Source organism: Hylobates moloch, unplaced genomic scaffold (genome assembly GCF_009828535.3).
Source record: "Hylobates moloch isolate HMO894 unplaced genomic scaffold, HMol_V3 SCAFFOLD_16, whole genome shotgun sequence".
NCBI lineage: Eukaryota > Metazoa > Chordata > Mammalia > Primates > Hylobatidae > Hylobates > Hylobates moloch.
The window spans coordinates 35,877,256-35,903,452 of record NW_026652291.1 but is presented as its reverse complement, the minus strand read 5'-3'; the positions used below and the strand labels follow the sequence as shown (position 1 = coordinate 35,903,452).

Below are 26,197 nucleotides of genomic sequence, written 5' to 3'. Positions count from 1 at the left end.
ATCCGATGCGGGCGAGGCGGCGGCGGAGCACAGCGAAACCCACCTGAGGGGGAAAGGGTTGCGGGGCACCCAACCTTGATGGAGCCCCTCCCCGTGCGGGCACTTTGGGCACTTCCTGAAGTCCTACCTGGCCACCCGCCTGCCCGGGGCATCAGGCATCGCCACTTCACTGGGGAGGAAAGCCAGACCGCCGCAGTTCACGGAGCGATAGGGACTGCGGTGGAATTCCAGGCCGGAGTGTGTGACCCCACGCCCTCGCTCGGTCCTCTCCTCCACCCCGAGGCGAGCAGGTGTCCGCAGGAGTGCCTCCAATCCCATCGCAAAGCGGACGTGGCCCCCGTCTCGATGTCGGCGCTGCTCGCCGAGAGGGACCCCGGGGTGGTATTGGGCGCGTGGGGCGGGGGCGGGGACGGGGACGCGCTGCGGCCGAGTCCCCCGGCCCTGCGACCCGCAGGGACCTTCCGGAAGCACGGAGCCCGGCCCTCCAGCCGGCGCCCGCCCTGATTGGCGCCCGAGGCCGGCCTCCCGCCGGCTCACCTGCCACTCCCAGCCAATCGGGGCCACCAGAATTGGGGCTGTCGCCGGTGGAGAGGGGAGGGTGGGGACGGGGGGGGAGAGGAGACGCTGCGGGCCCGAGGCTGAGCCGCCCTCCCCGCCGAGTTCCCGCCCGGCCTTCTGCAATCCCAAGCCCAAGCCGCCGGCTACGCGCCCCGCGTCCCCTTGGCGCCGCGTCCAGGGCCCAGCGCGCTTTGATGCTGCAGCTCCGGGCCGGGCCGCTCAGCTTCTCTGCTCGCTGGGACTCTCTCCGACGGCTCCGCCCTCGCCCCTCGCCCCGCGTCCCTGCTGACCCCGGGGAGGTGGGGTCCGGGCCGGGCACAGCCCCGCTGAGGCAGGATGTTCACGTCCAAGTCCAACTCGGTGTCGCCCTCGCCGTCCCTGGAGCAGGCTGACTCGGACGCGCTGGACATCAGCACCAAAGTGCAGCTCTACGGCGTGTTGTGGAAGCGGCCTTTCGGGAGGCCGTCGGCCAAGTGGTCCCGGCGGTGAGTGCGCCCCCGCGCCCCACGGAGACCGCCGGGGAGAGAGCCTGGGCCTCGTTACCCCTCCCGCCCCCTCCAGTCGCCGTCTTGCCTCTGCTTTCCTGTGTGACCTTGGCGTCACCCCGTTTCACTCTACACTGGCTCCCGCCGGAAAATGTGGACCTTAGTCTGGGCCAGGAGAATGGGGATGGGACCCCTGCCCTGGGGCGGTGGCAAATTCTCTATGGAATGAACATGACCGTCGAGTGGGAATGTTGGGTGTGGGCAGAAGAGACCGTGGTCGGGGTGGGATCCCAGCTGGGTCAGGTCAGGCCAGACTGAGGCAAGGGAGAAACTCCATCTCTAGCCAAAGATGCCCCCCACCCCGGGACCCCCACTGTCAATTCCATCGTCTTCACAACCCCTCACCCAGACAGCGAGGACCGGGCCTGAGTGTCTCCCTCCCGCCAACCACCCAACCTTAGACGGAGAGGGACCTGGCCCTTCTGAAAGGCTCAGGCCAAGGAGGGAGGAAGGGCCGGGAAGGGTGCTTGTCCATGGGGAAGTGACCTTGGCAACCCCTCCAACAGTCCTTTGAAATAATTTTTTTTTAAGTGAGCACAGGGAAGAGAGATTCCAGTGCTTCAGGCAGAGGAGCTGGAAAGGAGGGAGGCAGCTGGAGTGAGGGAGGGGATAGATTGGTTCTGCCAAGGATTGATCCTTTGAAAGGAGTGGTGGAGAGAGACAGGATAGTCCCAGCCATCCTTCAGCCCCAGCTGCCTGGTCCCCAACTCAGACGCGACTCCGCGAACATCGGTAGCCACTCTCCACTTACAAATGAGCCTGGGAGGTATTGAGGGAAGAGGGAGTTCACAGCCCTGGACTTGCGGGAAGCTCCCAACTGACTGCAGGTGCTGTGGGCCATTTTCTGGACAGTTTCCACTCTCCAGTCAATTTGAGTTCTGTGATTCGCTACTGGTATGGCCTGGAGAATGCAGACCCTGTCCAGCCCTTCCCTGGATGTGTGACCCTTTCAGGAAACCAGGGGTATCCAGATGCCCCTTCCCCATCCCACGCTATGAGTCTACCCCTGAGCAGGGGGGGCCTCCAATGTTCCCAGGACCACAGATCATATGGATGTGGTAGTGGTGGGTGCTGATGTTCTGTTCTGATGAATAATTTCATGTTTCTATAAGACCGCAGAACAAATGGAGCCACGGACAGTAGCTCACATTTTCCATCTCTGGTTTCATATTGTTTTGTTACTTCTGACAGGTTTCTCTCTGGGATTTAATGGGATACAGGCTTCTTGAGTTCTTCCAAAGTTGAGCTTATCTCTGACCCCCTAAATGAAGGCTTGGAGGAACATGGAGAGTATTTGGGGAGCTTCCAGCATTGTGCTATGTGAGCTACAGCCCCCAGGGCCAGGAGAGCTGGGGTGGAAAGGCTGTGTGTAGATTCAAGCACAATTAGCAGAATATCTCCCCCCATCGCCCATCTTTCTTCTGCCTCAGCAGCTCCAGATAGTTAATCTTTCTTTTCTATTGGGTCTGGCTGCTGTTCTGGGTCCTGTCAACCAAGACTTCTCTTGCCAGACATTTTCAGCTGACTGCATCCCTGGAAAATGCTAGGTGCCTGTGACCCCCAGGGTATGTCCCCTGGTCCTCCCCTTCACCACTGCAGGTACATTGGGAACCTGGTCTCTGCACCCACAGTTGATTCCAGGGCTAGGAAGTGTCAGGAGTACAGGGCATAGGCCCCCAGCTAAAAGCACAGTGGTGGTGCCAAGGAGGCTTGGAGAGGTTCAGCGTCCCCCACCCAGAGACTCCATCTTCTACTCCATCCTCTACTGTGGTCCGCAAAGCCACCCCAAACCATCCCATTAGAGTCTGAACAGTATGTATGCTCTGCTAATACAGCTAAAAGTCAAGTCCTTCAGCCTCCTTCCAAAGAGATTGTTACCTGGGTTCCCTTCCTTTGTAGGAATTCTGGAGCTGCCACTGTGCAAAGACTACCTGGGGCTCAAGAAAGAACTAACAACGCACCTACCCACTCTAGGCCTCTATGTTCTCAGCTCTGGGAATACACAACACACACACACACACACACACACACACACACACAATTTAGTCTTGGGTCACTGACAGAGCCAGCCAGAGAGGGCCTGGGTGTGGGGGAGAATGTTGCTCAGCTCAGCCCCCTCTCACTTCCCATCAGGGCCCCCTGGGCCCCAGCTTCCCATTTGTAAAGCAGAGTCTGTGGGCTCAGCTATTTAGCAGCCACAGGAAGACTTGGGGACAGAGCAGCTGAGGGCCGCCACCGCAGAGCCTTGCCATTAGGGCGATCAATGCCCTGGCTGGAGCAGCTAAGGGGAGGGGGCCTGGAAAGACTCAGCACTGCATTAATAAAGAATAGGCTGGATAGAACTGGCTGTGGCCAGCTGGGTTCTATAAAACCTTTTCCGCTCAGGGTCTGTCTTAGGACCTTTGCCTCCAGCTTCCACTGCCCAAGCAGCCCTGCCTGCCTGGGGTGGGAAGGTGCCCTTGAGCTGAAGTGTCAACTTATTTCCTGGGGGCAACAAAAAGGGAAGGGAATCAAAAGCATTAATTAGCAGAGATCAGATAATCTGGGAGAGATGTCTAGAAGGGAAGGCTGTTGACTGTGTCCTCGCCTGGGTCTGTGAGTGGAGATGGAAGTGCCAAGACCCGGCAAAGACCTGGGCAGTGCCAAGACAAAGAGGAAGGGCTGGGAGGTCTCAGCCTCAGCCGGTGTCATGCTGTGAGGGCTTGGCCCAGGCTAACTCTTTCTTGAGATTGAATGCTTTTTCCAGCATTCTATTCCACCTCCCAAATCCCTCCTGAACATGTCCCAAGGCCGGAACCCCTGAGGAGGAGGGCCCACCCACTTCCCTCCTGCAATGGGAGCATCTATACTCCTCCTCAACCCTCCTTCTCCCCAGGGCCAAGGTAGCCAGTAGGGCCTGAACCGAGCTCCGCAGTTTACTCTCGCAGAGCTTTGGTGGGTCCGTGACTCAGGGAGCTAAGATTCATGGTGTCCACCCGGTGCCAGAGGAGCCATGGAGACAGTGGCCATGTGTCCCAAATCTCAGGCCACAACCTGTACAGTGTGTAAAGATTATCTGTGCAGATGAGGGTCACCATACCAAAAAGACTTGGGGAGACTTTCTTCCCACAGGGATTTGGAGCCCAGGGTTTTGACTTTGGTGCTCAGCACTGCTTCCCAGAGGTGACACCAATGCCGAGCTTTCCCAGAGCAGAGAGAAGAGCCTATCATGTCAGCTTCACAGCACTAGGCTCAGCTTCACCCTGGTGACACTGGGGTTTGGTCTCACTTTCTGGCACCCCTGGCATTCCCCTCAGCTGGCTGTGTGAGGTATCCCACAAGCACAGTTGTAACATTTCTGCTGGGGAGGGTGCCTGCAGGACCCCCTTTAAAAACTAAACTGCTATTCTTCAAACTTCTACCAGAGTGGCAATGTAGGGTGTGGGGAACAGTGACCAGCTGGCAGTTGAGGGGCAGGGATCTTCTGCTAATGTGTGTGGGAAGTTGGGGAGGGGACAGAGCAGAGGAGCTCTTTCAGCACTGATGAAGAAGAAGGGCTTGGGGAACAGTGTCTCTGCCTCCAGAAAAAAAAGTGACCAAATTACTTTATTCTGAAGATTTCATAGTGTTTTTCACTCTCTGGCTCCTTGTTCCAGAGCTGTTCTCCCAAGCTCACTGATAGGAAACTGAGGCACAGAGGCAGGGGGAAGGTGCCTTTTCTGAGTCTCCTCAGATTCCTCTACCCATCGCCCTCTTCCCTTTCTGTGCTGGTAGCATCTAGGTTACAATGAATCCTTGGGTTAGGGAGATGGGCACACTCTCTGGATCACCCAGCCATAAATGAAATGATACACATCGGGTCAGGCTTCACTGGGGTCATATGATTATTTACCCAGACCAGGTCTGCCAAAGTTAAGTGAGTTAATTGTGCAAACAAGTGGCATTTCTTTCTCTCCCACTCCCTGAGGAGCTGCCCTCAGTGGCTGTTGATGTCCTATTTGAAAATGAGTCTCACCTGTGTATGGGTCAGACCTCCAGCTTGCAGACAGTTCAGCTTCCTTATCCCCGAGACTTAAAAATAACAAAGTAATTGCTTCTGAGAGCAGCTGTGGGTGTGGTAGAAAGTGAATCTAAGGCCGGGTGTGGTGGCTGGTAATTCCAGCACTTTGGGAGGCCAAGGTGGGTGGATCACTTGAGGTCAGGAGTTGGAGACCAGCCTAGCCAACATGGCGAAACCCTGTCTCTACTAAAAATACAAAGATAAGCCAGGCATGGTGGTGGGTGCCTGTAATCCCAGCTACTCGGGAGGCTGAGGCAGGAGAATCGCTTGAACCTAGGAGGTGGAGGTTGCAATAGGCAGAGATTGAGCCACTGCACTCCAGCCTAAGGGACAGAGTGATACTCCATCTCAAAAAAAAAAAAAAAAGAGGAAAAAAAAGAAAGTGAATCTAGGCTTAGAGGCAGGTGCTCCAAGTTCCAGCCCCAGCTCTGCCAGTAACCAGCTGCATGATCCAGGCTGTGGTGTTTCACCCCACTGGCCAGCAGTGTCTCATCTATAGGGTGGGAGTGGGATGGGTCAAACTGTGCCACAGATGACCCCAGAGGTGCCTTGAGTCTACCACAAGGGAATGGGGAACGGGTACAGCTCCAAGACTCCCCACCCACTTCAAGCAATATCTCTGCGCTGTTATATATTTGTTTGTTTGTTTGTTTGAGAGAGAGTCTCCTTCTGTCACCAAGGCTGGAGTGCAGTGTCGAGATCTCGGCTCACTGCAACCTCCGCCTCCCAGGTTCAAGGAATTCTCATACCTCAGCCTCCCAATTGGCTAGGATCACAGGCACGTACCACCATGCCCGGCTAATTTTTGTATTTTTGAGTAGAGATGGGGTTTCGCCATTTTGGCTAGGCTGGTCTCAAACTCCTGACCTCAGGTGATCTGCCCACCTCAGCCTCCCAAAGTGCTGGGTTTACAGGCATGAGCCACCTGTTACATGTTTTACACTAGCAGTCCCCAAACTTTTTGGCACCAGGTGCCATGACTGGTTTCATGGAAGACAATTTTTCCAAGGACAGGGGTGGGTGTGAGCGTGGTTTCATCAGGCATTAGATTCTCATAATGACTGTGCAACCTAGATCCCTTGCCATGCACAGTTTACAAAAGGGTTGGTGCTCCTATGAGAATCTAATGCCGCCGCTGATCTGACAGGAGGCGGAGCTCAGGCAGTAATGCCAGCCATGGGGAGAAGCTGTAAAAACAGATGAAGCTTCACCTGCTCATCTCCTGGTGGGTGGCCCAGTTCCTAACAGGCCATGGACTGGCCAGGGGTTGAGGACCCCTGTTTTACACATTACGGTTGTCTTACTGTTGTTGGAATTGTTCAGCTAAGTTTTTTGAGCCCCGTTGGACTTGATAATCTCTCTGAACTCTAATGTGTCATGACTCACGCATTTCACAGATAGGATTCCTGCTGTTCTGCCATCTTCGACTGGATGCCAGATGAGAAGCACAGGCCAGGATGAGCATTTCCTGAGCACACCAGGCTACCCAGAATGGACACAAGGGACACATACTGGGGCTGTGTCATTTCTACCTTCCCTCTGCCAGTTCTGAAAAGGACAGTTCTGAGGGCAGTCGTTCTCCAGCTCCACCCCCTACATAGCCATTCTCAGTATCCAGTAGGCTCGGAGAGGAGGGAGACTGGCTGCTGGGCCTATTCTGGAAGTTTGTGCTTGGGGAAGAGGAGGAAGCCAGGCTGGATGTTCGCCTTCCTGGGAAATGTAACTCATGTGTAACTCACACATCCACTGGGCTCTTGCTGCCCTCTTGAGAGTGAGATAAATTTGGTCCCAAGATCAAATCCCATATCTAAAGGAAGTCTAAAATCTGTACCACGGTTTCTGTTAATCCCTAAGAGGCTGTAAACTAGTTTCTTTGTTGATGGATTAACTTGCTGACCAATGTACACGGTCCTTGTTGCACAACCAGAGGCGGAACTCAGCTTTTATTCCTCAGTTTCTCCAGCCTTCCACACTGCTGCACAAACACAGCAGCCTCTCATCAAGGTATTTATGAGTCTAGCAGCCTATCCTGAAGGGAAGCTGTGGCAAAGAGGAGGGCAGAGGAGGTATTTAAATTACAGAAGTGCAAACATCTTCAAATTGAGCGTTAGCTCCCTGGTAGGCACCCCACCTCGCTGTCACCAGAGATGGTGACATCATTCTCTCTCTTGACTCTTGGATCCTCCCAGGATCCTCTCTCCTCTGCACTCTCCCATCACTCCTCCTCCGTATTGTCCTACAGGATTTTCCCCAAATTCAAATTTCTTCCACTCTGTTAAGCAAAGCCCTTTCTAGCTCCTACTCCTAAACTCAGTGGCATTTGTATCTCCAAACATTAGGGAGCTCACCTGAGTGGACAGAGAGTGCATAGGTCTTTGTTTAACAGGACCTGCCCAACATAGAAGATACCTGTGGTTCTAGATAACATTTTCCTTGGCTCCAGCTGGACTTATCATGAGGCAGTGGTGACCGTCAAACTCTGGTTGAGCCCTTGTTGCATTCAGAGCACTGGGGGGGGGGGGGGGGGGGGGGGGGGGAATGGGCAGAAGATGGGGACAAAGCTAAAGCTTGAGAAAACCCTTCTTGGGTTCCCTAATTCATGTTGGATGGCACCTGTGCCACTCTGTGACCCAAGCTAGAGCCTGGTCATCGTGTCATCCCAGTCCCTGCCCACCCTGCCCTTGTTTAACATTTCGATGAGCCTTGCTGATTTGTACCTCCCAATAACTTTAATTTTCCCTTCGCCTGGTTGTGGACTTCCCCATGGCTAAAACTACAATGTTTGAAACTTGCTGGCAGCTCCCCTTGTCTGCAGGAAGAAGTCCAGAGTCTTCACAAGGACTTCTCACTCTGCCCCGCTCTGTCCCTGCTCTCTGACGTTAACTCACTCCTTACTGCACCTCCCCTGGACCACTGCCCACCCTTTGCACTTTCTGCCAATAATACCAGAGATATTTTTATAACTTTGAACACACTATTCTTTGCCTATGCTGCTCCCTCTGTCTGGAATGGATCTCTCCCAATTCCATTTCCTCCCAAATTCCCAAGATACTCCTGTTCATTCTTCAAAGCCCTGCTTAATTGTCCAGCTCCCTTGGCTGGACCCCTAAACCATTGATTCCTCCCGGTCTTCACTCTTCCTGTACTAATATAAACTTACAATGTTGCAATATATTCGGGCACATGACAATGTTGCAGTGTACTCTCCTGGTGTGTTGTAAAGTTACAGTGTACTGTGGTATGCTACAATGTTGCAGAGTACTCCCCTGCTATGTTACAAAGTTAAAGCCTACCCTGGTGCTTTACAATGTTGGGTATCCTCTTGATGCTTCACAACTATCCTAGCTCCCCCATTCCCAGCTATGTGATCTGGGGCACATTATTTAATTTCTCTATGCCCCAGTTTCCTCACCTACCTCATGTGAGGAGTTGAATGAGTTAGCACAATACTGTTACTAGAACAGTGTTTAGCACCTAACACAGAGGAGGAGCTTGATAAACATTAGGTGTTTTGTTTTTGTTTTTTGGGGGTCTTTTGAGACAGGGTCTGGCTTTGTGGCCCAGGCTGGAGGGTAGTGGCATGATCATGGCTCACTGTAGCGTCGACCTCCTAGTCTCAAGCAATACTCCTACCTCAGCCTACGAAGTAGCTGGGCACAAGCTACCATACCCGCTAATTTTTTAATTTTTGTTGAGACAGTCTCCCTATGTTGCCCAGGCTGGCATGGATTCCTGGGCTCAAATGACCCTTCCGCCTTGGCCCCACAAAGTACTGGGATTACAGGCATGAGCCACCACACCCAGCCAATATTAGCTATTTTTAAAATTATTGGTTTCTACATTCTTTCTCCTGCTTTTGACTATCAGCTCCCTGAGGTCAGCAAATCATCAAGTTCCAGGGCCCAGCATAGTACCTGGGTGTACCAGGCAAATCATTCATGCTCTCTGACCTAAGCTGACCAGCAACTTGCAGTCACTCTGCAGAGAGAGCAGAGATAAGCTCTAGGAAGAGAAACAATTCCAGTCACATGTAATGAGGAGGACCAGGCATCACAGAGCGCAGCAGGTGAGAACTTGGGCTTTGTCACCAGAGATAACTGTGTTCTGAGTTTGCCACTTACTAGTTGCTTAATCTCTCTGTGCCTCAGTTTCCTCACTAGTGAAATAGAAAAAACAAGCCCCTTTCCAACTATCCTAGCTCCGCCATTCCGAATTGTGTGATCTGGGGCACATTATTTAACTTCTTTTAGAGTTGTTATGAGAAATTAAAATAAGATAAAGTCAATAAAACACTTAGCATCAGGGCCTTTGCACCTGTAGCTCCTCCGCCAGAAACACCTTACCTCTCCTCAAAGATTACCTTCTTAACTAGGCTTTCCCTGGCCACTCTCTTAGCAAGGTGAGTGTCCTGGCACCTTGCGAATGCTCTGTACTCTGGAAATGAAAATGCTATTCTTTATGATGGGAGAGAGAGACAGTCAGAGTTGACACAAGCCCCTTACCTCACCCAACGCTCTGGGCTTCACCCCGACACATGGGGACAGACAAGGGCCACAGCTGATGGGCAAAGCTTCTCCCAGCACTGATGTTGGGTCAGGAAGGAGGAATGGGCTTCACACGGGGGACAGGGGGAAGCAGCATATGCAGGGATAAGCCATGTGTTGGGAGGACAGGGAGCTGGCCAGCTGGGCTGGAGCCAAGAGCTCCCTCCAGTAGCAGCCTTGTGAGCACAAATGGAAAAGGAGGTCAGGGGAGAGTGCAGCTTATTATTACTGAATCTGAACACAATCATAATAAATAATAATTTTAATCATAAAAGTAATCATTTATTAAATATTTACCACCATGTTCTAAGTCTTTAGGGGAACATTATCCTGACAGCCCTATGAGATATAGGTATTATTATTATTACCCTCAAGTTGCACGGTGAGGACCTAAGGCCTAAATATATTAGGTAACTTGCCCCGGTCACATTGCCAGTCAGTGGCAGAGCTCTAACATTGGCTACCCCAACCTTGAAACTTACAGCCTTTGGCCCATCTGTTTCCTGGCCAGCCGCTGGATGGAGCAGCTCCTTAGGCAGTGGCTGTGGGAAGTAGGTGTAGGGACTATTGTCCATGGGTTCCAATCCCAGCTCCACCTCTGCCCTAGGAGTGTGGCTTTGCATACACTATTTTGCCTCTAAGCCTCAGTTTCCTCATCTGTGAAATGAGAATAAAATGCTCAACCCTCCACGATTGTGATGTGGATCAAATACATGTGGAACCCTTAGCACAGGAGCCAATGCATTAGAATAGCTGCAGAAAGGGCAGCCATCTCTAGCCCTTGGGCCGTCTCTAGCCAGACCAACTGCGCAGGGCCTGGGAAGACGTGGCCCCTGGCTTGCAGTCAGAATGAGAGTGTCAGGGAACAAGAGGACTTTGGAATAAGGGGTGAGAAGAGGAAGTGTTCCTCTGTGCAGGACACTGGGGTTCTGAGCCCCTGCCTGCTGAGAAGATGCTGAGAAGGGGCAGCTAGAATAGCAGGGCTGTCACTGAGACAGGTTTATAAGCAAGGCCAGACCCTTGGGTCCTAGAAGTGTGCTTACCAGGTGAGCCCTTCGTTGGGCCAAACTCATTCCTGCCTGCCAGGCCATCGTCCTCCTCCTCCAGGTCCGTGCTAGCTCCCCTCCCTTGACCCCCATCTCCACCCAAGCCACTCTGGGGACAGCTGCAGCCAGGCCGGGTGTGGCATGTGTGATGTGTGGGCTCTTCACAATCCCTACTGAACTCTGGCCCTCACAGAGCAAAGACTACCCCGAACATCCACCTTCCTTCCCCTGCCCCTCTCTATGCTGTCCTTCAGAAGCATGAGGAGAAGAAGGGATATGACGTTAGGGAACACTTTCTGTGTGCCAGGCAAGTGCTCAGGACTTTACATGCCTCCATCCACTGGATCCTCTCTTGACCCCTAACGATACGTGGCAATATCCCCTAATGAATCTCCCTGCCTTTACCCTGACAATCTGCCCTCAACACAGCAGGGATGAGCCTTTTGCAAGGTAAGCCAGGTCACTCCTGCTCAAAGCCTTCCAGTGGCTGTCTCTCTCACTCAGAGAAAAAGCCAGCCTCTACCAACTAGTGCTGTGACCTTCAGCAAGTCATGCCTCCTCTCTGCTTTATTTCTGAGCATGTAAAATGCAGGGAGCATTTCTCTCTTAGCATCATTGTGAGTGGTGTTAAGTGCATTAATAGCAGTAACTGCTTGGAATGAGGTGTGGTATGCGGAAAGTACTAAATAAATGTTAGCTCGATCATTATTGTCATTACCATAGCCATAGAGCCCTATGCAATCTGGCCCAACTGTTGCAGCCTTGCAGTTCCCTCGAGAGCTAGGCACACTTCCCTCCTCAGGGCCTTTGCACCTGCGGCTCCTCTGCCGGAAACACCTTACCTCTCCTCAAAGATTACCTTCTTAACTAGGCTGTCCCTGCCCACCCTCTTTAACATGGACCCACGCCCACTCCCAATTTCCCCTAACCTGCTTTATTTTCCTCCATAGCATGTATCAGCATCTGGCACATGACATCTCTATGTCTCATTTATTCACCATCTGACACCCACTACATGCAAGTAGTGTAAGCTCTAAGGAAACAGGGATTTTTGTCTGTCTTGTTCACAACTGTATCTCCAACACCTAGAGTAGTTGCACACAGTGGCAACTCAGTAATTGTTGAATCAATGGAGGAATCTTTATAACAGCTCTAAGAGATGTACCCCCATTTTATAGAGGAATAAAGGGAGGCTCAGTAAGGCTGGGAGTTTGCCTGAGGCTGCAGCTTGAAGGATGGGGGTTGGTGGACCCCAGAGCCCTGTGCTCTCCTTGCCATGTGTCTAACGATCTTCTGCCCACCCACTTCCCAGCCCTGGCACAGTGCTTTGCCTTAAGTGGGAGGGGCTCCAGAAGTGACAGGAAGGCATAAAGGTATTTATTTGTTTCAGTCAGCTTGGGCTACTATAACAAAATGCCATAGACTGGGTGGCTTAAACCCTGGAAGTGTATTTGGCCACAATTCTGCAGGCTGAGAGTCTGAGATCAAGTTGCCAGCATGGTCAGGTTCTGATGAGGGCACCTGTTCCTGGCTTGCAGATGGCCACCTTCTCAGTATGTCCCCACATGGTGGAGGAAGAGGAAAAAGAGGGTGAAAGAGGTTTGATTTATTTATTTTTGCAACAGGGTCTTGATCTGTCACCCAGGCTGGAGGCCACCCTGGAGTGCAGTGGTGGTGTGATCACGGCTCACTGCAGCTTTGAACTCCTGGACTCAAGTGATCCTCTCACTCAGCCTCCTGAGTAGCTAGAACTACAGGCATGTACCACCATGCCCAGCTAATTTTTTTTTTAATGTAGAGACAAGGCCTTGCTACGTTGCCCAGGCTGGTCTTGAACTCCTGGGCTCAAGTAATCCCCCTGCTTCAGCCTTACAAAGTGTTGTGATTACAGATATGAGCCACTGTACCCAGCCAGGAAAGAGAGCTCTTCTTATAAGGCCACAGTCCTATTGGATTAGGGTCCTACCCTTATGACCTTCCTTAACATTAATTACCTCCTAAAGACCTTACCTCCAAATACAGTCACATGTGGGGTTAGGGCTTGAACATATGAACGTTGAGGAGACATATTGAGTCCATAGTAGTATTTCCAAAGCCATTGAGAGGAGGCGGCGGCCCTGGAGACAGTCGTGTGCTGCTTCCTGTAGCGACTGTATTCAGACCATGGAATGCATCACTCAGCCCTGTCCTGAGTCCTCCGCAGATTGGTGAGGTGATGAGCACAATCTCATTTGACCCTCAAAATAACCGCATAAGGTAGTTGTTATTATCCCCATTCTATCAGTAGAGAAACTAAGGCTCAGAAAGGAGAGCTGACTTGCCCAAGGACCCCCCCAAGCCCATCCGGAAAATGTCAGGTCTCTCTGATGCCAAAGCCTATATGCTATTAACTACTCTATGAAACTCCCTTGGAACAGCCAGGGGACACCTACCTGGGCCCATGGGACTGAAGTGGGATGGGCTTGCCCTCCAGGAGCCTGATGCCTCACTGGGGCGAGATGCATACATGGGATGTGGCAGTGGGCCTAAGTGCCAAGTGCAGCCTCTGCTAGCAAGCGCAGAAGGAGCCCAGACATCAGTGTGGGCTGGGCGGGTCACCAAGGGTGGGAAGGGTCCCGCTGGCTGAAGAGCAAGAGGGAGGGCATTCCAGGCCAAGCCACACAATCTCCATGTGCAGGACCATGCAAGTGTAGTGGGCAGGGGACAGTGAGCTCGGCAGTTGACTGGAGGACAGAGAGGCTGAAGGGCAGACATGGCAGGAAAGCTGAGAGGCGGGCAGAGGTCAGGTGCTGGCAGGCCTGGAATGTCACTGAGGTTCTGCAGCAGGCGGTATTCATGTGCTCTTTCTGCAGTGGGGGCAGAAAGACCTAGGAAGAGAGTTGGCATTAGTAGGGTATCAACCCTGAGCAGGGTCCACAGGGCTGTGTTTGTTATGTGGCTGGTCAGAGAGGGTAGGTTCAGGTAAAGAAAATGCGGCTGGGTACAGTGGCTCAGCCTGTAATCCCAGCACTTTGAGAGGCCGAGGCAGGAGGGTCACTTGAAGCCAAGAGTTCGAGGCCAGCCTGGGCAACATAGCAAGACCCTGTTTCTATTTCATTTTATTATTTTATTTCATTTTATTTCATTTTATCTTATTTTATTTTATTTTAGACTGTCTTGCTCTGTCACCCAGGTTGGAGTGCAATGATGTTATCTCTGCTCACTGCAACCTCCTGGGTTCAAGCAATTCTCCTGCCACAGCCTCCCGAGTAGCTGGGATTACAGGCCTGAGCCACCACACCTGGCTGATTTTTGTATTTTTAGTAGAGACCGAGTTTTACCATTTTCGCCAGGCTTGTCTCAAACTCCTGACTTCAAGTGATCCACCTGCCTCGGTCTCCTAAAGTGCTGGGATTACAGGTGTCAGCCACCGCACCCAGCCTTCTATTTTTAAAAAAGAAAAGAAAATGGGTTGACATGAGGCTCACACCACAGCACAGAGCTGAACTTCACTTCCCTCAGATGGCAGCTGCCAGTAGTCCCAGGCCTGCCTCGCCATAGCAGCTGTGGCCTTAGGAAAGATCACGTGGCTGGTAGGACCTTCAGAGATTCTCTGACTTCCTCATGCTCACCAGCAAGCTTTCTTTTTCTCTTCTCTTCTCTTCTCTTCTCTTCTCTTTTTTTTTTTTTTTTTGAGACGGAGTCTCGCTCTGTCGCCCAGGCTGGAGTGCAGTGGCGCAATCTCGGCTCACTGCAAGCTCCGCCTCCTGGGTTCACGCCATTCTCCTGCCTCAGCCTCTCCGAGTAGCTGGGACTACAGGCACCTGCCACCACGCCTGGCTAATTTTTTGTATTTTTAGTGGAGACGGGGTTTCACCGTGGTCTCGATCTCCTGACCTTGTGATCCGCCCGCCTCGGCCTCCCAAAGTGCTGGGATTACAAGTGTGAGCCACCGCGCCCGGCCCTCTTCTCTTCTCTTCTCTTTTCTTTGAGATGGAGTCTCACTCGTGTTGCCCAGGCTGGAGTGCAGTGGTGTGATCTTGGCTCACTGCAACCTCCGCATCCTGGGTTCAAGTGATTCTCATGCCTCAGCCTCCCGAGTAGCTGGGATTACAGATGTGCGCCACCACACCCAGCTAATTTCTGTATTTTTAGTAGAGATGGGGTTTCACCATGTTGGCCAGGCTGGTCTCGATCTCCTGACCTCAAGTGATCTACCCGCCTCAGCCTCCCAAAGTGCTGGGATTGATTACAGGTGTGAGCCACAGAACCCAGCCTCAGCCTCACCAGCAAGTTTTCAAGCCCCTCACAAGAGGGCCCATTCGACCAGTGGTGTGCTGGCAAATGCTTACACTAGGCTCTTGGGGGAGGGAGCTGAGGCAATTCTGTAGGATTTGATTTGCATGGTGCAAGTACTCCCATCACAGCCACTATCAAGCTACCAACACCATGTGACCAAACGCAGAGCAGGGAAGAGATTGACATTGTGGGCTCTTATGAGCCTATCTGAGCTGGCTCCAACTCTCCCTGCATGTAAACTTTAAACTCTCAAACGTGCACACACACACACACACACACACACACACACACACACACACTCACACCAACTTTCAGAATCGCCACCACATTCTGCTCACATCCTGTCACTACAACAGAACTTATTAGCAGGGGCCCTGGAGGAAGGAGCCAGCCACTCTGGGTGTCCCTGAGCCTCCGGGCTTTGAGTGCCAATTGGACCTTCCCCTAGAAGGTGCTTGGTGGCTCATGATAGCTCCAAACGTGAGTCCTGGGAGAGCCCCTGGGGCGGGTCAAAATGCTCCACATGTTGACCTCGAGGACGTGGCCTCCCCAGCAGTCAAAAAGCACCAAAGTCACAGAGCCCTCAGTTAGACCTGAGTCCCAGAAGGAGACTGGGGAGCAGCCTGAGACAAAGGGAAGAAGGAGACTGGGGAGCAGCCTGAGACAAAGGGAATGCCAATGTCACACTGGGGTGTTCGGGGCTGCAGATTGCCAGCTTTCGTGTTACTTGCCAAAGACCCATCTTAGCATCTTGCATTTTCTTGCCTTCCTTCTCCTCCTAGAGGAGACCCTAAGTGGCTGGAGATGAGAGCTCAAGGGGCTGAAGGTGTCCAAGGGGAAGAACCACAGCTGTCGTCCCGTGCTGAGCCAGGGTGGTGGTTCAGGGGGACAGAGGCAGCCAGACCTGGAAGCCCGTAGTGGGGCTCCCGCTCCAGCTGGCCACCTGTGCAGGGGCCACGCTGCCTGTGGGGAGGTCACCCGGCCAGCTGAGGCCTTTGCGAGGGTGTGGAGCTTGAGTTGTTAAGGATGTCTCAGCTGGTGTCCCTGTGGGCTCCCGTGTGAGTCCAGGGCCCCCAAGGGTGCCCTTGTTGTCCGAAGAAACCTCACCCCTTCTCTCCTGGTTGCCCTTCCTTCCCCACCGCCCACTATAGGTTTTTCATCATCAAAGAGAGCTTTCTGCTTTACTACTCTGAGAGCGAAAAAAAGAGCTTTGAAACCAATAAATACTTCAATATACATCCTAAGGTGAGGCGGCCCCTCCAGGGCCACAGCAGGGGAGGGCCCAGTGTGGGCATCAGGCCTTGCATCTTGTGAGGGGAGGGGACTGCGCTCTTGCTCTGGCCTAGCAGAGAGTCTGGAGAGCAAATCCTCTTGGGGCAAAAGACCCCGTGCCCCTGTCCTGGGCTGGACCCTCACCCTCCAGTGCCCCAGCCCCTGCCCCAGCCCTTCCTCTTCTCTCTGGACATCAGTTCTGGCCTCTGTCCCGTGGCCCCAGGGTCTAGCTTCCATCCTGGGGCACTTGGCAGGACCCAGCTTTGTCCAGGGGCCCCCAGAACCCCTGAGTGACCCCAGTGGGGTGGGGTGGGGGCTGCCTGTTCTGGTTCTTCCTCAGGGCGTCATCCCTCTGGGGGGCTGCTTGGTGGAGCCCAAGGAAGAGCCTAGCATGCCCTATGCCATGAAGATCTCCCACCAGGACTTCCACGTGAGTAAAGCTCTTCCCTCAGCCTGGGCTCCGCAGGAGCAGACCAGCCTCTCAGGCCTCTTCAGGACAAACACCCCATGTCCTGGCCTGGGAGAGGGGCATCAGCACCCAGGGATGTGGGGTGGGTGACAGGGCAGAGCTGGGCCTCCATCACCCTCAGCGTGGCTGCCTTTCAGGCATGCGCATGGCTCCTCTTCCTGGCAGGGGAACATCTTGCTTGCTGCTGAGTCGGAGTTTGAGCAGACCCAGTGGCTGGAGATGCTGCAGGAGTCTGGGAAGGTGTAAGTGCTCACAGCCAGGAGGGCAGCTTGCAGATCCAGGATGGGGTGGGTGGGGCTGCCCCCGAACTCCCTGCCTCTCTGCTGGGATCCTGGTGGGCACAGGGCCGGGGCTGTGGGAGATGGCTAGGGTGGGTGAGAGGAGACAGGCCAGGTTTTAGAGCATCTGTGAGGGGTTCCCCTGAGTGAGCCTGGAAAGTGTCTAGGTCTCAGGTGGCAGGTGTGGGTACCATTTGTCTCCAACTCTTGGGAGTTGTATTTGATGCCTCCTGACACCCATCTCACCTCCCCAGGCCCATAATTAATTCTAGCAAGGACTAGAGCTAGTGCTTTGTAAATTAGGGTCAAGATCACAGAAATCTCCAGGCAACCCAGTCCATTTTTATGTAAACCACTGTCCTGATACCTGCCTAGTCAGGCTAGGTCATGCTTTTAGTTCAAAAAACAACACCGACTGTGTGCTCTGTGGCAGGCCTTGCACTGGGTAATGGACATTCAGTAATGTAAAAAAGCCACCCAGGAAGCAATCTCTTCCCTGCTCTAAAAGTGTTGTTGGCCCAGCCCCCGGTGGCCCACTTTGCAGCCTGGGCGAGCCTCCAGCTACTGTAACTGATCCGTGCTGGTGGCATGCCCAGAGCCATGGGTGCTAGAGTGAATGCAAGCTGAGATTCTGGAGGAGAAACGGTGGGTAAGTACAAAACGTATGCCTTCTCTTTCCCCTCTACCCTTCTGTTTTAATGATTTTCTGTTTCTTCCTCTTCTCCTCCTCTGTTCCATCTGCCCTCCCTCCCCAGGACCTGGAAGAATGCCCAGCTGGGAGAAGCTATGATCAAAAGCCTGGAGGCCCAGGGGCTGCAGTTGGCTAAGGAAAAGCAGGAGTATTTAGGTTGGCTGGAGGGGTGGTTCCCTAATGGTAGCAGCACTTGGGGACCAGGGGGCTATAGCCAGGGGCTTGGGTCTCTCAGGTGGGGCTATGAGGGGACAGAGACCAGTTCGGCACCTGGAGGGCTTCCTGGTGCAGTATGCATCCTTTTGGCCAGCATGACTGAAGGCAGGAGCATCTGGTGGTTAAGAGCCTGGGCTCTGGATCCAGCTTCATCACTTGTCACCCATCTCAGCTGTGTATATCTTTAGGCAGCTCAGCCTCTCTAAGCCTCAATTTCCTCATCCTTAAAATTGAGTTTAAAATAGTCTCTAGCTTTCAGAGGATTGGGTTACATGAGAAAATGTCTGTAAGTGCTTGAGCCGGACATGCAGTAAGGGCTCCATAAGTGGAGTTGATGTTGTTATCCTATCTTGGGTCCCCAGGGTCTGGCTTGTCCCCAGTACCCTTGCCCCAGGCCATTTTAAACCTTGCCGGAGCGTTCCAGGCCTTGTGCCCCTGACTGGTTGGTAAACATGCACTGTTTGGGAGAGATGATGAGACTGAGGGTTTGCCTTCAGCCTGGGACCCTCTCCCCTCTGCCTTCTTAGACACTGGGGCCCCAGCACTGGCTCCCCTGTGCCTGCTTCAGAACCTCCTAGGTTCAGCCCTCCCTACTAGCCAGACATTAGTGCGGGTGGAAGGTGGATGTGGGACTCGCCCAGATGCAGCAGCCCTGGGGGATGCAGAGACTCCTTTGAACTTCCAAGGAAGAGGCCCCTCATAACCCTAGGAAGAGAAAAAGCAGGATGATGATGGGGAAGGAGGGTGGCAGCTTCCATCACCAGGAGCTGGCCCACCCTCTGGCTGGCAGGGCTGCAGGCCCCTTCCTTGGGAGATGCTGGGGGTGGCAGCGACCACCTCAGGCACCAGCTCCCTCGGGACCTCAGAGCACTTTCCTGATTGTGTGTGCGTGTGTGTGTGTGTGCTTGTTTTGGCAGACAAACTGATGGAAGAGACCGAAGAACTCTGCCTTCAGAGGGAGCAGAGAGAGGTAGGTGCACACCAAGGGGCCCTCAGCAGCCGTGGTGTAATGGCTCACGTTTCTAGCATTAGGGAATGATGCAGGGGAGCTGGGTGCACAGAGGACTTGCTAGAAGATCAGATGGGGCAGGGCGGGGAGGCCAAATGGGATCACAGTGCTTGCTTGGGACTTGCTGTAGCTTGTTGGTAAGAAGTATCTTTCTCCTTACCAACCCCTGGGAGTAAAGTGAAAAGGGTGGGTGATGACCTTCTAGAAAAAGCCATCCAAAATGTCATCAGCTGCATCAGTTGGTAATGAGCTGCTTGTCAATGATGTTCACGGGAGCTATAATGCCCTCTGTTATCCGTAGAGGGCTATCTGGCACCTGAGGGTGATTGGGCTTGATGATCTCAGAAGTTCCTTCATTCTCTGAATGTCAAAACTCCAGAGCAGGCTAAGCACTGGCTTGAGGCAGCCTGCAGGGTAGAGACTCTTGCCTTGTCTGAAGGTGGGGAGCCACCGAAGCCCTCTTCTTCATTTAGAATCTCAGTGCAGGCTGGGTGCAGTGGCTCATGCCTGTAATCCCAGCACTGTGGGAGGCCAAGGCGGGCGGATCACCTGAGGTCGGGAATTCAAGACCAGCCTGGCCAACGTGGTGAAACTCTGTCTCTACTAAAAATACAAAAATTAGCCGGGCATGGAAGTGCGTGCTTATAGTCCCAGCTTTTCGGGCAGCTGAGGCAGGAGAATCGCTTGAACCCGGGAGGCGGAGGTTGCAGTGAGCTGAGATTTTGCCATTGCATTTCAGCCTGGGCGACAGAACGAGACTCGTCTCAAAAAAAAAAAAAAAAAAAAAAATCTCAGTGCAGCACTGGGCCTTGCCTGTTCTGAGAGTCATTACCACATCTGAAGGGCAGGAGGCGGTAGTGGGTAGTACCTTGGATTCTGGAGCCAGGCTGCCTGTATTTGTATTTGACCTTCAGTACTTCTAGCTTTGTGACCTCAGGCAAGTTATTTAACTTCTCCAAATCTTCTTATCTGAAAAATGCAGATGATAATAGAATCCATCTTGGGGTGTTTTGAGGATTTAGTGAGATGTTACATATAAAGTGTTTGGCACATAGTACTTGCTTAACGAATATCTGTGTTTGTTAGCATTATGATCATATTATTAATATAGGCCCATGCTGCAAGTGAACCGTCTGAGGCCTGAAGCGGCAGAGTGGCTTGACCAGAGCAGCCTGCAGAGGGAGGGCCTGATTTAGTTCACTTCTCTTTGCCTAGTCACTTGTCCTTGTCCTCTCCCACGCAAGACACAGGGCAGGGGCTATCAGCCTTGGCTCAGACCCTCTAACTTGACTCTTAGGAAGTCCTCAGCTTTCCCAACCACCCCTCGCTGGGCTCTGAAACAGGCCATATCATCAAAAAGCATCATGTCTCCTTTGCACCCCAAACACTCCCAGGGCCTGGCACAGCTCCTGGCCTAAGAAGAGTTCTCGATAAATGTTTGTGGAATGAATTAGTAAATGAATGGGATTGATTTTTTGCAACTTTACATCTTGATTTTAATCCAACAGGACAATCCACCCTCACTTTTCTTCTTCTAAAATTGTATTGGATATTTTGCTCATTTATCCTTCCAGCTGTTCGTCAGAATAATTTCATTGATTAAAGAGAAAATAAAAAAAGAGTGGGGATTTGTATTTGGATGGCATGGATTTGAGGACTGGCATCATAAAGGCAACGAGTCTTCTTCCATCACCAGAGTTGGTCCTCTGTGTCTCCAGGCTCTCCTCTAGGTCCTATGTTAGGGTTTTGGCATTTTCTGCATACAATTCTATACACTTCAAGCGAGGCTTCTGTATTGTCAGCAAATTAAAAACAGGTGCCCAGGGATGGGATGGAGTGGCAGACACAGCCACTGGCAGGGAGAGAGACAGACTTATCCATCAGAGAGGCTAAATCTGGGGCAGCAGTTGGCTGGAGGAAAATTTAGACACTCTATCTAGGTCTTTAGCCAGGAAATTAGGACAGCGGAGACCCACTGCACACAGGCCTCCCTTAATGCCCCAGCACAGGGAAGGAGGGAGGCCTGTCAGCTGTGAAATCCCTGGCTTTCTGGTATAAAATGTGAATGAGACTCAGGCCCAGCTGGTACCCACCATGAAGGCTATTCTGGGCAGAGAGAGAACTGTGCCTCAGTTCTCATTTTTTGTCAGCTGCGTGCTCTAGATCTAGAATAGAGCTCAGGTTCTAGTCTTTGCCACTGAGTCATTTGGTCAAAGTTTCTTCTTTCTTAACTTTCTTATGCATAGGATGGGTCCGCCTGTCTCCTGCACTTTTCCCATCTGCACTCAGGTCAGAGATTGTCCGGGTGTGCCTTGAGCCACTGAGGCAATTGATGTAATGGCCCAGTGATAAGATGAAGGTTCTCACGCTGATTGCTGTGGTCTCTTTGAGACAGCCTGGACTAAAGAAAGACTGAAGATGTGGAACCAGGAGTGCTGGATTGGAGTCTTAACTCTATCACTGTGTGATGTTGGGCATGTCAGTTACCCTCTCTGAGCTTCAATTTCCCCCCATCTGGGATGTCTGATTAGAGTTATGCTGGCTGCTGCCTACTTCTAGGGTTGCTGTGAGGCTCAATGAAGTAGAATGCGGGGAAGGGATTTGTGAACTGGAAAGGCCCTTGTGCACTGTGTGATGTACAGTCCTGACATCCTCCATGAAGCAGAAAAGGCCTGGGACTCTGGGGGAATGAGCAGAGCATGCAGGGGGAACCCTCCTGACTCATCTTCCCAGAGCCAGAAGTCCATGCCCTTCCCTGGGTTCCTGGTCTTTGGCTCCCTCTGGCCTTAACCCTCTCAGCCCTGGAGGAGGGCAGCCTGCCTACCTTTCCCCTTCTGACTGAGCTGTGAGAGCTCAGGCATGCATATGAGCAGGTGCAGGGGAAAAATCCGAAATGCCCAGGGTAGGGCAGGGTTTCTGGCAAGGTTCTTGCCACCTGGAGTGCTCGCAGTCAGAGTACAGACTCTTTGAGTTGGAAAAAATGTGCCACTACAACTGAAGCTCTTTGTCAACCTTTCTGGTGGACATTGTTCCTGGTACTGTGATGAATGACTCACTACCTCCAGAGGTGTCCTTTGCATGATTTCTCAGTTATTTGAAAGCTCTTCCTTTCACTGAGCTGAAATGTGCCTTCTAGTGACTTTTTCTCACCTTTATACTCCTGCAACTTAAGTCAGACCCAAGATTCAGCAGGACACACGATACAGTAGAGAAAGGTTTGAATTGTGGCAGGGCTTAGCAGACAACTCAGTCTATAATGGGGCTGCTACAAACACTCAAGCCATGCTGGGCTTCAGGAACAGAAAGTTCTGGCTGCTCCAGTTTTATAAGTGGTAACTTCTACTCTTATCAGCATTCTCAGGCTACACTTGGACACTGGCTTCCTTTAAGAAACATACAGGTGAAATGAAAAGTAGAAAAGAAATGAGCAAGGAAGTGAGAATTTCTCTTTCCGTAATAAACTTTATTTTTTGGAGCAGTTTAGATTCACAGCAAAACTACGCAGCAAATACAGAGATTTTCCACATAACACTTGTTCCCTCACAGGGTTCCCCACTGTCAATATCCAGCACCACAGTGATACATTTGTTACAATCAGTGAGTCAACATTGACACACTGTCACCCAAAGCTCATAGCATACATTAGGGTTCACTCTTGGTGTTGTACCTCCTATGGATTTTGGCAAACGTATAACAACATGTATCTACCACTGTAGTATCATACACAACAGTTTAACTGCCCTAAAAATGCTCGTTTCACTGCCCTAAAAATCCTGGCAACTGCTGATTTTTTTTTTTTTTTTTTTTTTTAAAGACTGAGTCTTGCCCTGTTGCCCTTGCTGGAGTGCAGTGGCACGATCTCGGCTTACTGCAACCTCTGCCTCCCGGGTTCAAGTGATTCTCCTGCCTTCACCTCCCGAGTAGCTGGGACTACAGGCATGTGCCACCATGCCTGGCTAATTTTTTGTATTTTTAGAAGAGACAGGGCTTCACCGTGTTAGCCAGGATGGTCTCAAACTCCTGACCTCGTGATCCCCCCGCCTCGGCCTCCCAAAGTGTTGGGATTACAGGCATGAGCCACCGCACCCAACCACTGCTGATCTTTTTAATGTGTCCATAGTTTTGCCTTTTCCAGAATGTCATGTAGTTGGAGTCATATGGTATGTAGCTTTTTCAGATTGGCTTCTTTCACTTAGTAATGTGCATTCAGGTTTCCTCCGTGTCTTTTTGTGGCTTGATAGCTCATTTCTTTTTAGTGCTGAATGATATTACATTATCCGCATGTCCTACAGTTTGTTTATCCATCTTCCTACTTAAGGACATCTTGGTTGCCTCCAAGTTTTGACAATTATGAATAAAATTGCTATAAACATCCATGTGCAGGTTTTTGTGTGGACATACATTTTCAGTTTATTTGGAAAAGTAATACGCAGTGTGATTGTTGGATTGCATGGTGAAAATATGTTCAGTTTTGTAAGAAGTTGCCAAACTGTCTTCCAAAGTAGCTGTACCATTTTGTATTTGCAGTAGCAATGAATCAGAGTTCCTGTTGCTCCACATCCTTGCCAGCATTTGGTGTTGTCAGGGATTTGAATTTTGGCTATTTTATTTTTTATTTCAATTTTTAGTTTTTGAGACAGAGTCTTGCTCTGTTGCCCAGACTGGAGTGCAGTGGAATGTGGCTCACTGCAGCCTTGATTTCCTCGGTTTAAGAGATCCTCTCACCTCAGCCTCCTGAGTAGCTGGGACTACAGGTGCACTCCAGCACACTTGGCTAAATTTTTTTATTATTATTTTTATACAGACGGGGTCTCCTTATGTTGAGCTCCTGAGATCAAGTGATCTCCCCTCTTGGCCTCGTAAAGTGCTGGGATTACAGGCATAGCCACTGTGTCTGGCTGATTTTGGCCATTTTCATATGTGTTTAGCGGTAGCTCATTGTTATTTTAATTTGCAATTACCTAATCATATATGATGTTGGACATCCTTTTATATGCTTATTTGCCATCTTTAAAATTTTTGTTTATTTTTTTAGGCCAGGCGTGGTGGCTCACGCCTGTAATCCCAAAACTTTGGGAAGCTGAGGCAGGTGGATCATGAGGTGAGGAGTTCGAGACCAGCCTGGCCAACATGGTGAAATGCTGTCTCTACTAAAAATACAAAAATTAGCCGGGCATGGTGGTGTGCACCTGTAATCCCAGCTACCTGGGAGGCTGAGGCAGGAGAATTGCTTGAACCTGGGAGTCAGAGGTTACAGTGAGCTAAGATCGTGCCACAGCACTCCAGCCTGGGTGACAGAGCAAGACTCCATCTCAAAAAAAAAAAAAAAAATTATATATTTTTAAGTCAGGGTCCCGCACTGTCATCCAGGCTGAGTTCAGTGGCGTGATCACGGTTAACTACAGCCTCCCAGGCTAAAGTGATCCACCTGCCTCAGCCTCCCAAGTAGCTGGGACTGCAGGCATGCACCACCATGCAAGGCTAATTTTTTATTTTTTGTTGTAGGCTGCCATGATCCCTGGTGGACTGAAAAAAGGGGGGTAAACACGGAAATAAAAGACAAGAGACAAAAGAGTATATTTGGAAGAAGGGGTCGGGGGTACCTTACGGACAAGTGCCCTGAGCTTTACACAGCCCTCCTTATTTATTAGGGAAAAGAGATAGCGAGAAAGTGGGGGTGATTATCGGGTAATTGTCAGTTGACTGGTTCACAGCAGGCTTGCGAGACTGCATCCTTTGAACAATAGGTGCTAGATTTCTCAACAGATAACTTCAAGGAGCCCAGCGCCACGGAGTGATGGCCCTCAGCAAAACTTTTGGTGGTAGGCGTGGTGTAAGTTTGCTTACATCCTGCATTCATGATAAACAGTTTGCTGTTTGATCATATAGCCTCCAGTGGAACGCTGAGTTGGTCACGATCCCTTTGGCATTTTTGGCTCCCAACATTTTATAGAGATGGGGTCTTGCTCTATTGCCCAGGCTGGTCTTGAATTCCTGAACACAAGTGATCCTCCCACTTTGGCTTCCCAAAATGCTGGGATTACAGATGTGAGCCACTGTGCCTGGCCTGCCATCTTTATATCTTCTTTGCTAAGACGTCTGGGTCTTTTGCCCATTTTTTTTATTGTTGAGCTTTATGAGTTCTTTGTATATTTTGCATAACCGTCCTTTATTAGATGTGTCTGGGAATGTTTTCTCCTAGTCTGTGACTTGTTTTCTCATTCTCTTGATGTCATTCACAAGGCACAAAATTTTAATTTTAATGAAATCCATCTGATCAATTATTTCCTTCAAAGATCATGCCTTTCCTGTTATGTCTAAAAAAGTCAGTACTGTAGATTTTCATCACCTTGATAAAAATCTTTTTGTAGACATCACCTAGGTTGTCTCCTATGTTATCTTCTAGGAGTTTTATACTTTTGTGTTTTGCATTTAGCTCTATGATCCGTTGTGATTTATTTTTTGTGGAAAGTGTTTAAGGTCTGTGTATAGATTCTTTTTTTTTTCTTTTGCATGTGGCTGTCCAGTTGTTCAAGTACCATATGTTGAAAAGACTATCTTAGGCCGGGCACGGTGGCTCATGCCTGTAATCCCAGCACTTTGGGAGGTCGCGGTGGGTGGATCACCTGAGGTCAGGAGTTCGAAACCAGCCTAGCCAACATGGTGAAACCCTGTCTCTACTAAAAATACAAAAATTAGCCAGGTGTGATGGTGCATGCCTGTAATCCCAGCTACTCAGGAGGCTGAGGCAGGAGAATCACTTGAACCTGGGAGGCAGAAGTTGCAGTGAGCCAAGATCACACCACTGCACCCCAGCCTGGATACAGAGTGAGACTCCATCTCAAAAAAAAAAAAAAATAAATAAATAAAAATTAAAGACCGTCTTTTGCAATACTATTGTACTGCCTTTGCTCCGTTGTCAGAGTTGAATTGACTATATTTATGTTAGTATGTTTCTGAGCTCTCTATTCTCTCTATTTATATATTTGTTTATTCTTTCATCAATACCACAATGTCTTGATTGCTGTAGCTTTATAGTAAGTCTTAAAGTTGGGTAGCGTCAGTCTTCCAATTTTCTCCTTCAATATTGAGTTGGCTATTATGGGTCTTTTGCCTCTCCGTGTAAACTTTAGAATCAATTTGTCAGTCTCCACAGAACAACATGCTGGGATGTTAATTGAGATTGTATTGAATCTATAGATCAAGTTGGGAAATAATGGTATCTTGCAAATATTGAATCATCCTATTTATG

General features: G+C 50.9%; 1 protein-coding gene across 1 annotated transcript in view; it reads left to right on the top strand.

Moving 5' to 3' along the window:
• Nucleotides 1-616: 616 nt before the first annotated feature.
• PLEKHD1 (pleckstrin homology and coiled-coil domain containing D1) overlaps nucleotides 617-26,197 on the top strand; it is a 52,153-nt gene continuing 26,572 nt past the window's right edge. The window contains exons 1-6 of the mRNA XM_032180237.2: nucleotides 617-1,043; nucleotides 16,162-16,255; nucleotides 16,623-16,712; nucleotides 16,917-16,993; nucleotides 17,785-17,876; nucleotides 18,854-18,906. Coding sequence (XP_032036128.1) covers nucleotides 895-1,043; nucleotides 16,162-16,255; nucleotides 16,623-16,712; nucleotides 16,917-16,993; nucleotides 17,785-17,876; nucleotides 18,854-18,906 — 555 coding nt within the window. The 5' untranslated portion in view covers nucleotides 617-894. The remainder of the gene's footprint in view (nucleotides 1,044-16,161; nucleotides 16,256-16,622; nucleotides 16,713-16,916; nucleotides 16,994-17,784; nucleotides 17,877-18,853; nucleotides 18,907-26,197) is intronic.